At 44.2% G+C, this 15731-nt stretch overlaps 1 protein-coding gene across 2 annotated transcripts in view; it reads right to left on the bottom strand.

Moving 5' to 3' along the window:
• The window catches only part of CDH20 (cadherin 20), a 188159-nt gene that overhangs the window by 45141 nt on the left and 127287 nt on the right, over nt 1–15731 (bottom strand). For both annotated transcript variants that reach the window (XM_036876692.2, XM_036876693.2), the window contains exon 2: nt 5642–6040. In XM_036876692.2, the coding sequence (XP_036732587.2) occupies nt 5642–5887 (246 nt within the window). In that variant the 5' untranslated portion in view covers nt 5888–6040. The remainder of the gene's footprint in view (nt 1–5641; nt 6041–15731) is intronic.

The following is a 15731-nucleotide window of genomic DNA, read 5'->3' as shown; positions in this document are numbered from 1 at the left end:
CCGGCCTGCTGCATGCAGACTCACTCTGAGTGGTTGAGATTTTAGTGTTTGACCTGCCGCTGTGGAAATAAAGTTGGGTATAACCCTTTCACCCCAAGAACGTTCTGCTGTCTTTGCTTTGGTCACACTGCATCCATAGTGAACTTGCCCGGGGCTGAAACCCATTGGCACATCATGTTAAGCTTTGTCTTAAAAGGGCTAGAAGGCATCTTTTGGGTAGCTTCTTGTGTGTGTGTTTGCAAGCCTGTGCAAGAGAGAGGGGAGGGAAGGTGGGGAGCAAAGGTGGGGTAAGTGAGAGGGAGCCAGAGGGCATTGATGGAGAAGCAGCAGGGGCAGGAAGGGTGCTGTGAAGGGGGCCGAGATCTGCTTCCATGGAACTGATTTCTGAGGAATATAATCGAATCGGTTCAGGACCCAGTTAGGGAACAAAACCTACACCAGTTACTTAGCAGAATTTAATGTGGAGGATCGAAAAGGCACAAGGGAACACTGAGGTCTCAGAGGGATAGTAACAGGAAGCAGCAGGTGCCTCTCTGGCTGGGGGAGCAGAGGGCAGAAGTGGGGGCCCTTGGAACCTAGAAGTTGGCAGGAGGCAGGGCCTGAGAACTCTCAGGAAGTGCTGCCCCCTGGGGCTGGAGGTTTGGGATCTTAGTGGAGGAGCCCTTTAGCCCCCACCTTCCACAGAACTGAGACTCAGACTCCTGAGAAGGGGGCACCATCCAGGGGTGCTGACACTTCCGTGGGGGTGTGATGAGGCTGTTGCTGTGAGTGTGGAAAGAATCCAGGTGCTGGACCCAGCTGCCAGCCAGGTAGAAGGAGTGAGTCCCTCCCCCCTCCTCCTGCCCCTGATCCTCTCTCAAGCACATTCTCTCATCAGAACCTGCTGCGGAGCCAGTTGGAAAAAGAGAAATAGCGGCGTTCAGAGTCCTGGCCCCGGGGTCGCAAAGTGGAGCGTGGCAAGGTGGACATAGAGCTGAGAGCCAGTAGCCAGTCATTGGCACTGTAATGTGCATTTCACATTAGGGGTTGCCAGCCAAAGAGCACTATTTGGTCAGAGAAATTGCAATGAAGAGACTTTTTAACAGCTTCACTCTAAGTCACTCAACAAATTGGCAGTGTAATAAGAATGTGTTTTACATTTATCCATATTTAATTAAGCCAACACCAACTGAGCACCACCTCTTCTGAAGAAGGAAGGAGCTTCTGGAGTGGAGATGGCAGCACATAGTTGTGTACATCTTGGGAAAACATTTTTTTTCCCCCCAAATCTAAACAGAATAAGACAGGTGGATATCCTACTTAATGATTTCTTAATCTGTAAGATGTTCAGATAAAGAATTAGTGAATGATGGGAAATGCATGCAAATTAGAAAAATCTTAGTTGACTTGGGATTTTTAAAAGCAAGGGTGGTTGTCCCTCCGTTTGTCATCTTTCACAGTGCCTCCTCTCCTTGCAGGAATGCCGTGCTTGCAATTTGAGGTTAGACAGCTTCCGTGTAGTTGTCAACCTCAGCACGACGTGGAACTACAGATGAGTGCATGAGCACAAGCTCTCCGCATCCCCCTCTTTGCATAAGTCAATATAATCAAGGCTTAACTGGACACTGCCTTGTCCCTGGAAAGCTCGGTGTGGATTTTATAAGGCTAGGCCAATTACAGCTGATAATTGTTGCCATACCCCTTTCTGAATAAGCAAATACTTGGGCAGGCTCTCTAAACAGACATGGCCCAGAGCTCAAGGTGACAAGCCGAACTCCCCTTAGGGAGAGGGAATGAAAGGCGATGGATTCTCTTTCAGAAGAAAGTAAAGGGGAAAAGTGCCTGGGTGAGTGAATATATGGTCCTCCTCTTCACGTGGCTGTGACACGCCCAGTTTAACCACTTCGCTGATTGCGGGAGTGTGGCTGGGCAGGATGACTGGAGAGCTCCCAGCGGCTCCTGTGCCCTGGGTTGGCACTGGAGGAAGGTGGGCACTGGTTGTGAGACTTAGAGGGTGCTCCACAGCAAAGAACTCCCAGCACGGGAAGCAGCCAGGCTCGGTTAGATTCCTGGTTTGTGGACTCTTGTCTGTGTTTCTCAGGGCTAAGTCTACATAATGGCCGCAAGCAGGGCAGTGTCAAGGGAACCCATGGTTTTGCTGTCAGATTTCCTGTTACCTTCTGTGCAGCTTTGGACACTGACTGTAACCTTTCTGAGCCTTGTTCCCCAGGCTAATTATCTTAAAGTGGTGGATTATGCGTATTTACTTAACAGCATACTTATGACGGTTAAATGATCTCTATGTGAATGTGACTGACATATGGTACTGTGGTCGCCCAGTAATGTCAGATACCCTTGTCTTTCTGCATTTTTGTGTGTCTTGTTCTGTGCTGGGGTAATGATGTCCGGGAAGTGTAAGGAATGCTAGGGTTGGCATCTCATTTCTCCCCTTGGGAGAAGGGAAGAGGGCACTAAATTGTATTTGCATACAAAGAAATTAGTGAATACAAATGTATTGTCCTGAACTATAGCAGTAGCCATGTATGTCTATGTAAGAAACATGTTACAAATATCGAGTAGCTAGAAGTCTTTGGAAATTTGGATAGATGGCAGATGTGTTAATGATGCATGTGGCTTTTAAGCTGGGGCCCTGAGGAGCTTGAATGGGATGGAAGAGAGAGGGAGGTGCCAGTATGTCCTTGCCGGGGCAGTGTCCTGGGCATGTGTCTGGGCTGGGGACGAATGTGGTGTGTGTGTCAGGGCCAGGAAGGAGACCTGGCTTGCCTGGGGATCAGGACTAGATGAGAGAAATTGTAGGGGAGGGTGGGATAAAGGAGGAGGACTAGTTTTCTGGAAGCCCTTGAACTATACGCTAAGAGCTCTGATGAGCGTTGCAGAGCTACAGTGCTTTCTTAATCAGATGAGTGACACGAGATCGAAAGGGTTCTTCAAGGAGACAAGCGTCCTGAGTCCTGGGGGGAGGGCTGGCAGCTCAGCTTAGTCAGTCATGAAGAACAGAGGGCCCCCCCCCCCCCCCCCGTCATGAACAAGCCTGGGGGGGATGTGATGGTGAGGAGATAGTGACAGCATGTGGCTGTGCATGAAGGGAGGAGAGAAGGACAGGGAGGCATCAAAAGAAAATTCACAGATTTTGAGGCCAAGAGATTTGCAGCTGCATGACATACACATTGGAATATTTGGTCTGACCTATGCATCTGTCTCAGGGATTCGGTGCACATCCCAAGGTGCTGAATTCCCGGGATGAAGCCCCCTGTGTTACTGCGGCTGCTCCGCTCCGGCCACTTCTCCTCCTCCTCCTATTACTACCACCACTACTACTATTCTTCTACTCCTACCCCTGCACTACTACTCCTGCTGCTGCTACACTGCTACCACAACCCCCCCTCCGCCGCCGCCTCCTCTATTACTACTACTACTACCAGGTAAGGATTATTCAGATTGTACTGTGGACTAGGTACTGTGCTAAGCACTTTACATGAGTTACTTAATCCTTACACACCAAGAAGCGTTCATTTACTAAATGTCTTTTTCAACACCTTCTATGTGACGGGGGCTGTGATAGGCCTCGGGGATATAATGGGGGCAGTGTCCTCATCCTCACTGAGCTTATAGTCTGTCTGGAGCTTCAGATGATAAACATGTAAATAAACAAATGAATGAGGTATTGTAGGTTGTGATTAGAGCTGTGAAAAAAAACGGCAGTGAAGGAGTTGAACAGAGGGGCCTGCCTTAGAGAATGTTCAAGGAAGAGCTGAATCTAAAATGAGCCCTGAAGGATGCGGAGGAGGCAGCCGTGAGGGAGGCCAGGGGAAGAGCATTTCGTTTTGGGGGAATAGTAAGGCGACGCTGGCAGGCCGTGGGAAATGCCGGAGGCTGTGTCCCTGGAATCCGAGGGTGGGGGACAGAGTGGCAGGGGATGTGGGAGGCCCGAAGGCGGCCTGGGTCAGAGAGGAGCGGCCCTGTGTGCTGGGAGGGGGGGTCCAGTAGGGAGACCCTGAGGGCTGTAAGCAGAGCGGCCTGGTCTGACTCACATTCAAAACGAGCATATGTGGAGAATGGGTTGGAAGGAATGTGGGAGAAGGGAGGAAGACAGTCGGAAGTGTAGGTGTTTGAATGGGTGAGGGAAGATGGGGAAGTGGAGGTGACAGAAACGGAGGCGTTGGGACTGATTCTGACGTAGGACTAGCAGAATTTGTAGGTGGAGAGGATGCAGGGGCAAGAGAGGGAAGAACGATCACCAGGCCTCTGGTTTTAGGGACCGAGTGGTGGCGGTGCTAACCCAGAGAAGACTGGGCAGACTTGGTTTGGAGGAAAACCAGGAATCCCTTGCAGGCCGCACTGCGTTTGGGAGGCCTTTGCGTCTTAAATGTGGAACGAACACATGTGCAGTAGCACATTATGAGTCTCGGTTAGAGGTGCTGTTTTAAAACCACAGGGAAGGCAGAGCTACCCAGGGAAAGAATGTGGGGAGAGGAGAGGCCCCGGGAAGGCTGACAAGGGTCAGCTAGAGGAAGAGGCTGAGAAGGAGAAGAGCTGGGGCTGTGGCCGTCAGGAAGCTCAGGGGAGGAGGCGGGGAGGGGCCGAGCTGCTGGGGGGGCAGCTGCACCGAGGGAGGCCATCAGGTTTGCTAGACCGGAGGTCCTCAGGGGCCTCGAAGACTCAGCTAGCGTGGTTGTGGGGACAGAAGTGAGGCGATTGGGTTAAGAAGTGGGTGGAGCTGAAGAGCAAGCTCTGTAGATGACTCTTGAGCAGTTGTGGTTCCTTTGTTGTCCCCATTGGGCATTTGAGGAAACAGGCTCCTGGCGCTTCGTGCCCTGCCCAGAGTCACTCGGCAAGCATTTGGCAGAGCTGGGTTTTGAACCCACACGTGTTTGACTCGGCGGCCCTTACTCTTTTAGCCTCTGTGCCAAACAAGTGTTTACGTTACCATTTGAATGAATTATTTATTTTCTAATTAGTTCCTTGTTTCCCATTTTCTCTCACTTGGTTGCCTTTGCAAAATGGTCTCTGATTAAGATCCAGATAAAGTAAACACAGGAGAAAGGCTGGATTAAAAAGGAAATGATGATAGATAAATCAAGGGAATTCAAGTGTAAAGTTTATAAATATATTCATTGATTGTCTCCAGCTCTCCTAAAGCACATACTAGGATCTTCTGAAATGAAGACTGTTTTATTCTTTGTTTTTTCCTATTAAATTTAGGCCTCAGGCAATACCTGTGGAAATGCTTTGAAAGAAAGAAAAGCAAAAAGGCCCCCTCTCCTTCCCCTGTTGCATTTCCCGGTTTCTTTCTTTCCTGTCTTGTCATTTCCGTCCTGTTATTCGCGAGGCTACTGCTGCCTCTTTGGAGACTTGGGTGCCTCTTGTAAGGTCCCAGGCTTTTCCTCCAAAACCCAATTCCTCGTTTCTCCCGCTTACAGCAGAGGCACCAATAAGGAGGGCAACCTTTTCTTTCTGATTGGTATCTGACAAAGCAGAAATTAGATTTCAGCTAGCTGTCAGGTAGCATACCACTAGTTACAGTTATTCTCAGGACTCAGACGTAGGCTAGGTGAGCTTTCATATTTAATTCACATTCATACTCAGTTTTGATAACTCAATCCCGATACCTTATGCTTATCTTTTACTGGACAGTTCTTACCTTGCCGACATACAAAGGGTCAGTTCCCGTATATTCTTCCAGGACAAAAAACTGGTTCCAAACCCAGCTCCTCTTTGTCCGTGAGTGTGACTGTGGCCTATCTGACGGCAGCACTTCTAATTCACTGGGCAGTGTTGGTGTCCCTGAGAGCACGGTGGTCGTCAGGCCCATCAGTCCCCAGAAGCACAAGGACATGCCAAGTCCCAGCCAGCTCTTTGCATTGCTCATTCTACCCGAAGTCCACATGGGATTGCCAGGCTTGCAGAAAGTAACAGGATGATAAGCCACTGGAACTTGAGTATTTTCCAAATTAAAAAAAAAAGAATGATGCAGTTTACTGGACACTTAAGCTTCCCAAATGAGATCACGATGCGGGTCAATCTGCTTGAAGTTGACTTCCTGTCAAATTAAAGAAAACACAGTGTGATGGTGTCAAGTTTTTTCCTGTGAGTTTGTAGCAAGTTTTCAAGAAATGTCAGTAAATATTCAGTTTTCTACTCAACGAATTAGAGTCATAGCATGTTACTGCTATAGATATCTTTGAGTAATAAACAATATTTTGATATAAAAAAGACAACTTATCTTTCAATAATCAATCCCAAACCTTTGGATATGGATTTCAGCAGGAATAAAAACTACTGAATAAATTTCTTCTCATTGGTAACAGCTGGAGGGTTATGCTGTATTATTGATTGGCTTGAATTAACAGTGTGCTCTGTGAAATATTTATGTTCAGACATCCTCCTAAACTCTTAAAAATAGCATTCATTTCCAAAATTGACAGCTAATAACTAATGTTTTCATTAGCCCAACTGCTTTTCTTGACTCATTAAAAAACCAAAAGCAAAATCTAAGTATCTTTTTTGACATCCACAATAATCTTGTGCCTACCCCATGCGTGGTACTGACAAAACTAGGAATGTTGGACTTCGTTTCTAAGCAGCCATGGATCACTTCTGACTTTAATCATTCTGAGCTCATGGTGGAAAGCACTTATCAGGTGAAGCCCTGATAGGGACTGCTAATGTGACCTTTCCAGGATTTCAGTGGTCAGTTAATTGTTCTGTCACTCACAAAAAATGTTAAAGTGCCATTAGTCACATGCTACTGTGATCACACTAAGAGAGTCTAGCTAACACATTTTTTTTCCTGGTCCAAAAAGCTTGTTTAGGCAAAGCGATGTTGACTTGTACCCTGTGGACACCTTTTCATCAGTCAAACTTCTTTTGTTGCTATGAAGTCAGATTAGCTGGTGACATCACTCCTTGGCTATGACCTCATCAACCTTTTCTTCCTTTATGTTAGCTGGGTTCAACGAGGTGTCATAGCATTCAAGCCAAACAAACAAAATGTCTTCTGTGGGTTTTTTTTCCCCCACTGTTAATGTGGGAGAACTGCTGTCATCTCAGAACAAATGTACATATTTGGAGCTTTCAGACCCATGCAACTAAATAATGCTCCATTTCTACAAATGGTTTAAAATGAATGCATTGATGCTAACTCAATTACCACCTTCCACCTGTCATCATGAGAACTCATTTAGCTTCCTCTCAAATACTCACTATTGAAATGAACAAAAGAAAAATATATCTTATAATCATTTCGTACAATATGCCTCTTCATTTCTGTATAAGAAATCACTTCAGTGAGAACTGATACAGAGGAAAAGCTGGGGAGACTATAGAATTTCTGTATCAGAATGGGAAACGGTGCCTCTTAGGAGTTCTAGCTCTATAGGCACATTGATTGTTAAGTAAAAGCAAGCCAGGTGCCTTATTTAGGGTGACGTGTTTGTTAATACAGAACAATGGTGTGCTAGACGGTGGATTACCAGGTAGGAGTGATTCTCTTTCTCTTTGGACCAGCGGGCAGAAACCAGCTCATGTTTCTCTGATCCCTGTGTAAGGGGAGGCAGGCATTCTGGAAGAAGGAATCTTAACCCAGGAGATGAATTAATGAAAAAGATGGGTGAGAAATAGCTATCTGTTTTAGGGACCTAGAAGATGGACCAAAGGGCATTACCAAAAAAAGCCATTTTCAGAATACCGTGATTGGTAGTCACAAAGGGAATATTCCATGTGTTGTGAGATAAAACCCTATCTGTAATTTTCCCAAAGAGCACCAGACTAAGAGTCAGCTAGGCCCCTGGTTCCAGCTTCATTACCTCTGACTGGTCACTTCTGTGAAGTTTGTCCCTCACCTGCCAAGTGGGGAATGACAGTTCTCTCACTGACCTCAGAAGACTACCAGGAGGGCCTGCTGGGATAATGTAGGTGGAAGGGCTCTGTGAATGAGTAAGGAGGCAGCTGACATTTGAACAGCCACACAGGGAGAAATTACCTGAGTTGTAAAAATGATGAAGCTAAGCCTGAAATGTGTTCCGTACACCTTTTGGGCCAAAATTCTGAAACGGCTTAATGTATGTGTGTTATTTTGCAAATCTCTGCACCTTTAATAAGTACTATTGAGTAGTAGACTGTGGCCCAGCCAAATTCTGTAATGACCAGACATAGTTTTTCCATATAAGGAAACTGAATGAAGGACTAGCTATTAGGAAGTTCTGTAGAATAGAGAAAATTCTTTAGATTGCATTTATCAAAGATAGAGCTTAATATATCTACTCTATTTAGTATATTTCCTTTAATGCCTGTGTTTCATATGTGTATATTTTGCCTATATATCAGTTTCAGTTTTTTTGATTATTTTCTGTGGCTAGTTATAGCATCTTTTGTATTCTAAGTGTGCAGGGGCACGTGTGTGTGTGTGGGTGGGGGGGCGCACATGTCCCTATCCTGTTTGCACTGGCTGAATTTTCTGGACAGAATGAGATTTGAAATTTTGAGACATTTTAAGTACTGTCCCTTATAGTCTCCCATCTCTTACAAAGTAGACATGGATTCTTGCCAATTAAAATCATCTCTACCTATAGTTGTGGTCTGAAGAGCTCAAGAAAGAAAAAGGTGTTCTTTGGAATCTTTGGAATGAATATTTCGTAGGCAGTTTGGCTGCCTCAAATTTCATTTCTTTCCTGCCCACCTTGGCCTCCTGCACGTGAGTGCAAAGCCCTCACATTCCTCCCTTTCACTGGCATGTACAGAAGTGGCTTGTGGATGTTCAGGACCCGTGGAGGCCTCGGTGATCCTATGAAAGCTGTGGAGCTCCTCTCGTTATCCCTCTAAAACCCAGAGCATCAAAGCCTGCAGTGCGTGTAAACTTTCCTGTGTTAAATAACTTGATAGCTACCGTTGATGGAAAGCACTTAATTCCTGCTTCCTCAGGACAGAATGCATGAAAAATACTCCCTCCCTAACTTTTTAGAAAGTAGAACCGGGGTTATACAATAGCAACATTATTTTTTCACAGTTAGAGCTGTTTATACAATGGAAGGGAAAAACAGTTCTATCAGAAATACTAACCAGCTTGCAATTATTATAAATAATATAGTTCTCACATTCCTGCATTTTTCCTATGGGATAAGAACAGCAATGATGTGTTTGAAGATGGGCTAATTTCTGTTGTTCATATAAAAGAAGATACTAATATATTTATGTATATATAGATAGATTTGCTTTGGAAGAACACATATGCCTCACGAAGAATACATTAGTGGAAATTGACTTCTGTGTTAAATGAGTCTTTTAAAAGTTTTTCCCCACATCCTGCCTGAAGAAAGCAAACAGCTTGGTAATGAACGCAGTAGGAAGGAATTAAAGTTGTACATAAAGTGTGCTCTCGGTGAATTGTTTATTTTGTTATTTAAATTTGTTGTGATATTTTAAATATAGGGGAAGGGATGGTTACCGCTTTCTCCTTGAAATGAACTGGGCTTTTATGGTCTCCCTCTAATTTCTTTCTTCATTATTCCAGTTTTTCTGAGCTTTACATGGTTATGGAAGTTCTACTTAGCAACCCTCAAACATCACTATAGAGGCAGAAAGTCAGTTGCCTCTGCTGGTGACTGTCCCTATGATGTGGCCCGTGCCTGCACAGAAGTAAATATAGACAGTGGTCTTTTGCTTTTAGGCAGCTAAACTTCTGAAGCTGTTACTTTTACTTATAGAAAGAGCCTCTAAAATATACTTAAAAAGAAGAAACTTTGTGACGATCCTAGATATTACTGTGAAATACGACAGTGTCCCATGAGGTGCATCACCATTAAACTGGAACACAACTCAGTGTCACAGCATTATTCCGCCTCTCAGTCAAGGGTCTTCCTGGACAAATATATGGAAGCCCATTTTACTTAGCAGTCAAATTTCTTCGGTATATAAAACCCACAGAGAACAAAGCAGGTGGTTGTGGATACCAAGCGGAGTGAAAAATTCATAAGATGCTGATACCTTTGAATATGTACAGTTCACAAACAGCAAGATTCCCACTGTGGAATCCCATAAAGAAAAATATTTTCAGTCATTCTGTAAGCAAGCGTTGAACATTCCTGAATCCGGATGTCTATGTCTGTGCTACCGACCAAAGTCCACCCCAAGGATCTCTTTGGAAAGAGTATGTAGTATGGTTTTGTATGCTGGAAGCTCAGATGGTTTCCTGCCCTAAAGTCTTTTTCATTTACTACAGATGTTCCATCTCAGTTTCCTCTGGAGTAGTCATTATGGGCACGGAAGCCCCATCCTTCTTCTATGGCCATCAACTCCCCAGCCTCCCCTAAGCCACCCATCTACAGAGGTCAGCCCTTAACAGAGACAGAAGAGGCTGTACAGGTGCCAGATTTCCGGATTTTGGTTGTGCTCTCACTTCCACTCCCTGTCTCTGCATCTCACCTGCCTCACGACACTGCCCCCAACCCCGAAGTCAGCATTTCTGAAATGGGATCTCTCTTAGAATCAGTGTGTACATTTAATGCAGTCATACTACCTTCTCCCAACCCTCAAAGGAGCTGTTAATCAATTGATGGTGTGTGTAGAGTTAAGGAATTATGATGTTACCTTAAAAAAAAATTGAACAGGAGAAGAAAAGCAAAGAATAATTTTCGGTGGAGATTTCATAGAAAAGGTGGTCATCACCCTTGCTTATGTTAATTTTGATTATTTATCTTTCTATGAATTCCTGCTTCTCCAAGTTCCTTAAAAACTTGTGAATCCCGAGCCTCAAAGTCCAGCTCCTACAATGTTCATTCAAGCCATTATCAGTCTCTGAAATCTTCCCCTTTCTTCCCACCTGTTCTTTTTGCACTTCTCCTTTCCACAACCAAACCAGTTTATGAAAGAGTTGTTTTGAGAAGTTCAGAAATGGAACTGTGGGGTTGATGTGGCTGAGGGGGACATATAGGGTGGCTGACTTAGGAGTTTAGAAACTGTACTGGGTTTTATATAAGGGTAGGTGTGTGTGTGTGTGTCCACGTGTAGGTGAGAGGAATAGAGCAAAAAAAAAAAAAATGGTGGAAAGTTTGAATTTTGTATTTAAGCACGGGCTTTGAAAAACCTGATCAGTCCATAATAAAACCTGCCTTGTTTATCCCTTATGTGTGCTGAGCCTCTAGCTATAAATTCCTTAGCTTGGGTCATAAGTAAAGGAATTTCCACTTCAGAAATCCTTTTGCTGGGGTTCATGCCCAATTCCTGTTTGCTTTTCATTCTCATTAAAATCAACTTTTCCATTTGAGGGTGCCCTGTTGTTCTTTCCATATCCTCCAAAAATGGCAAATAGCTTCTTACCGATCCTCTCACACATACTTAGTATCCAGTAAATGTTTTAATCCTAAAGGAGTCAGGAAGTTTTTGACCTACTTTATCCTTCCTCCAGTTTTCACTTTTAATCAAGCTAATGAAACTACAGTTCGGTCCATGGGCAATTTCTTTGACTAGAGTTAGACAAGAATGATCAATTTTGATTTTTGGAGTTGTCTCACATGCTCACTCATTTCTAGTTTTATGCACCATTTATAATTGCATTAAATGTGTGCTTGTTCATTAAAAAAAGCATGTGTTTTAAATGTAATTCTTTGGTTAACATTCTTATTTGCTAAGAAGTTTGCAAATGCTTGCTACTCAGTGTTTTTGCCTGTAACTTCACCTTTGTGTGGAACTTTACGAAAGTAGGACAATTCTGTAGTCTTCCCTGGGTCATGAAGATTAATCTATAGGAAGAGAGGTCTTTGACAGAAGTCAGTTTGCTATCTAAAACTCAGGCTTAATTTATTAATTTGATAGATATTTGAGCATCAGATACAGTTAATCAAAGAATAGTTGGTGAAGACAAAATTGTTTCAGTTTCATCCCTTCTGCTTATCCGTGCTGTCTTGAACAAGTGACTTAAATTCAGTCTCAGTTTGCCATCTACCAACTGTGGATAATTATAGACACAGGGAGATTGTCAGAATTAAGTGAGAAAATATATCTGAAGCTCTTAGCTGGTGTATGGCAGATGGTTAAACTCTTGTGTTTGAAAAATAGTAGTTGCTCAGTAAATGTTAGTTCCCTTTCCCCCCTTCAAGGAGCTTACAGTTCAATGGGGAAGAACCTACCATTAATACTGGTGTGGAAACAGCGGTGGGAGCTGGCATGGGCATGGCACCATTACTAGCCTGGTGGCGAGAGTGTTTTAGAGCAGCAGGAAGCATAGAGTGCTTTTCTCTGCCTGGCTGTGTTAAGTAGTTTACATCTACTTTGACATTTAATCTTTACAAGAATTTTTTCCCATTTTACAGACAAGCAAACAAATGAATAATGGTGTGCTGCGTTAGCTCCTAGGCTCCTACCAGCTCTCATGAGAGCTGATTTGCTCATTTCTTCCCAACTCCTTAAAATTGGCCCTGGTGTGAGTTATTTCTACCATAGCTCTTGGTAAATGCTACAAAGCAGGTAAGCAGATGAACTGGGATTCTTTCTCAGGAGTGACCCTGCAGCTTATGTTCCACACATGACTGACTGCAGCACAGATCCCTTTGTGATAAGGACCCCTAAAATTTGAGGCCAGGTTCAGAAGAGGGAGAAATGACTTCTGTCAGGTAGGAGGAGGTTTAAAGTGGCATATGAACTAGACCTTGAAGGATAGAAAGGGGGGCTTTCCAAGGGAAGGAAAATGCAAGTGCAAAGATGCAGATGCAGGATGCCAAGGGGCCTGTCTGGGGGAATGATCGTTAATTTGCTTGGAGAATGGGGTCCATTCAGGAGAATAATGAGACATGAGGCAGGAAATGGGGCAAAAAAAACAGTACCTAGGAGCTTTGAATATTGCTGGAGCGAAGTGTTTTGAATATATTTAGCTGTTCATAGTGAGCAATGAAAGATTTTTGAGCGTGAAAACCTAACTGGTCAAGTATCTGTTTAGTAGTGTAATGGTGGTGTTGCCGGAGAGGACTGGAGTTGGGTGGGAGAAGCAGCTGAGAGCTCAGGGAAAACTGGTCAGGAGAGCCTCAGCCAGCCACTGGGTCACCGGGACGCGGGGAGGGGAGGGGAGGGGAGGGGAGGTCAGTGGGCTGCCTGAACTCACGAGCTGGCAGAGTCTCCAACGCGTGTGAACAGACAAGGAGGAAGGCGGGTCCTGGTGGGGTGTGACGGGCGGGATGAAACAATGAAGAGGAAACTCCTGTGCTCACGGCAGGAAGTTGGGAGGAGGCATTATAGGCAAGATAATAAATTTGGTTTTAGACTTAAAAGATAAAATCATCATCCTTCTATGCCTGATTATTTAAAGGGCTAGAACTTTCCTTCTCTTTTTAGTCCAAAATTTCAAAGCAGCTTTGGGCATAAAAAATGTGAGCCCCTTCCTCTCCCTTAGAGCAATTTGCCAGGCTTGCTGATGCCCCTGACGTGGGGCTGGACCAGCTCTTCAGTGGCTTCCTGTGGCTGACTTGGTGAAATCGATCTGGAAGTTCAGCTCTGCTAGGGACTTTTTGACCTGCCAGTTCTCAAATAGTGTTCCTTTTACACAATCCCCACTGGCACACTGGGTATTTCATTGTTCACTCTTCTAATGTGTAAAAAGTGTACGTATAGAAGACACCTGGATGGCTCATCTGTTCAAGGAAAAGAAAAATCTGTTTTTAAAAGTAAAAATCTTATTGATATTTATTTATTCTGTTAAAAGAAAAGAGAAACATGTCTTCTAATACACACTTTGAAGAAAAAAGTCTCTTTTGGATAATGGTGCATATGTTAGAATTAGGACATCTTGGGTTTAAGGCTGTTTCCAGCTCTGCCACTTGATCTGTGATGCTGGGCATTTGCTCAACCTTTTCAAGCCTCACATATAAGGATTATAATCTCCTATAAAGGATGACCACGGATTATCATGACCTAATACTGTAGATTAAGTTCTGTTATTTTATTTTTATTGTTACTACTGTGTTTCCCTTTTTGTCTGTACTCTTGGAGTGCCTTGTGCGCTCCCTGTCATCATGCTTCATGATTCAGTGTCGTGATTGGTTACTTGTCTCTCTCTTCCCCATGTACTGTAAGCCAGGTGAAGAAACAGACAGCGTCTTCATCCATGGTTCCTTGATACCTAGTGTATCGGACACATACTAAGTGCTTAGTTAATATTAACTGAGTGCCAATGTAGTTTCAAGCTCTAATACAGTATTAAATAGCTTGATATTATTATTCTTTCTGCCTTCAATCTTTTAATTTGACTTAATATCTTTCCATACTGATTTTAATACCTATTCTTACCAGGAACATATTAAGAGGTGTAGGTAATGAGACAGTATAAAGGCAACAAAAGTCAAGAAAACAATGAGTTTTTAACAAAGTGATACTTTTGCTTTCTTGGACAGATGTAATAAACCCTTACATGTCAGAAGTGCTATAGACATAGGCATCTCTTCTTGTAATATAAAGTTAAATAATCCTCTGCAGGGGTCTGGTGCAGCTGGAGGCTGCTGGGCGTCTCTGGGTCTTCACACAGTCTCAGTTGGTACCTTATGTGAGACTCCCACATGGACTAATCTTGGCTTCCTCATGGCGTGGTGGCTTCCGTGCAGCAGTCGACTGTGTACAGTCAGGGCTCCCGTGTGAATGCTGCCATTCTCAGAGAAGAAGTCACATCATATTTAATGGCCTAGCCCCCGAAACCCCTCAGCTTCTCTTTGGCCACATTCTGTTGGTTATGAGCTCCTCGCGCTCCATGCACACACGAGGGGACACACACCCCTCTGATGGGGGAGTGGCGAGGCTCCAGAAGAGCCTGTGGGGAAGGAGATATTGCTGTGGACATCTTTGGGCACTTGGCCACACGCCTGGATATGAGTCAAACCATCTGGGGCTCCTGAGTTCAACGGGGAAGAACTTCTGTAATTTCAGAACAGCAAAGGCAAGTTTTTGTATTTAGAAGGGGATGTGGGGGGATATTTATTCTTTGGTTAAAAAAAAAAAATTAGAACAAGTTCTGTCCATATGGCCTAATTTGCATTTGTGTTGTGACAGAGATGGTGTGCTTTCAGGAGGGAGCTGTGTGGGTGCTGAGCATTCAAAGCTGGTGCTGATGCTTGCTCAGGCTTAATGAATGAGGAAGACTGGTTCTGACCGGTCAGTGGAGGGACGGGAGAATTGTTATCAATGGATCATTGTCCACTTCCGTGCAGTGACAAGTAGTTTATGGGAGTAAGTTCTTTATCAAGTATTTCATATTCACTCCTCATTTTAAGGACATCTAAAGTCACGATCACTAAGCATTGAGACTTCACCGAAGTAGAACAGATTAAAGTGGTGGTGGTAATGGATGTGGCTTGGCTTTAGACATGTGGCTCTTTGGAGAAGTATTAGAATATAAACAGAGTAATAATGAAGAAAATAAAATATAGTAACATCTGGAAATGAGAACTCACTGAACAAATGTAAGATTGATGGTCACAGTAGATACCATTTCCTCCCAGCTTTACTCATAATTGTTCTCGTTACTGGGTCTCGCTCTGCTTACTCTAGCCTGGGAATGAATGGCTCTTCCAGCCGTCTAAGGAGAAACCCAGAAGTCAGCATGAGAATCCTTCCTGCTCAGCCTCCCATTACTTCCATACTTTCTCCCTGCAGTGGCCTCCCGACTGGTGGCTCTGTTCTCATCTGTCCTCTTATCAGCCAGAGGGATCTTAGCATGTCTCTGACCCTCTAAAAGGTCCTTAGTGGTTCCTCATTTA

The sequence above is a fragment of the Manis pentadactyla genome, chromosome 6, assembly GCF_030020395.1.
Source record: "Manis pentadactyla isolate mManPen7 chromosome 6, mManPen7.hap1, whole genome shotgun sequence".
NCBI classification, from domain to species: domain Eukaryota; kingdom Metazoa; phylum Chordata; class Mammalia; order Pholidota; family Manidae; genus Manis; species Manis pentadactyla.
This window is presented reverse-complemented; position numbering and strand designations above follow the sequence as displayed.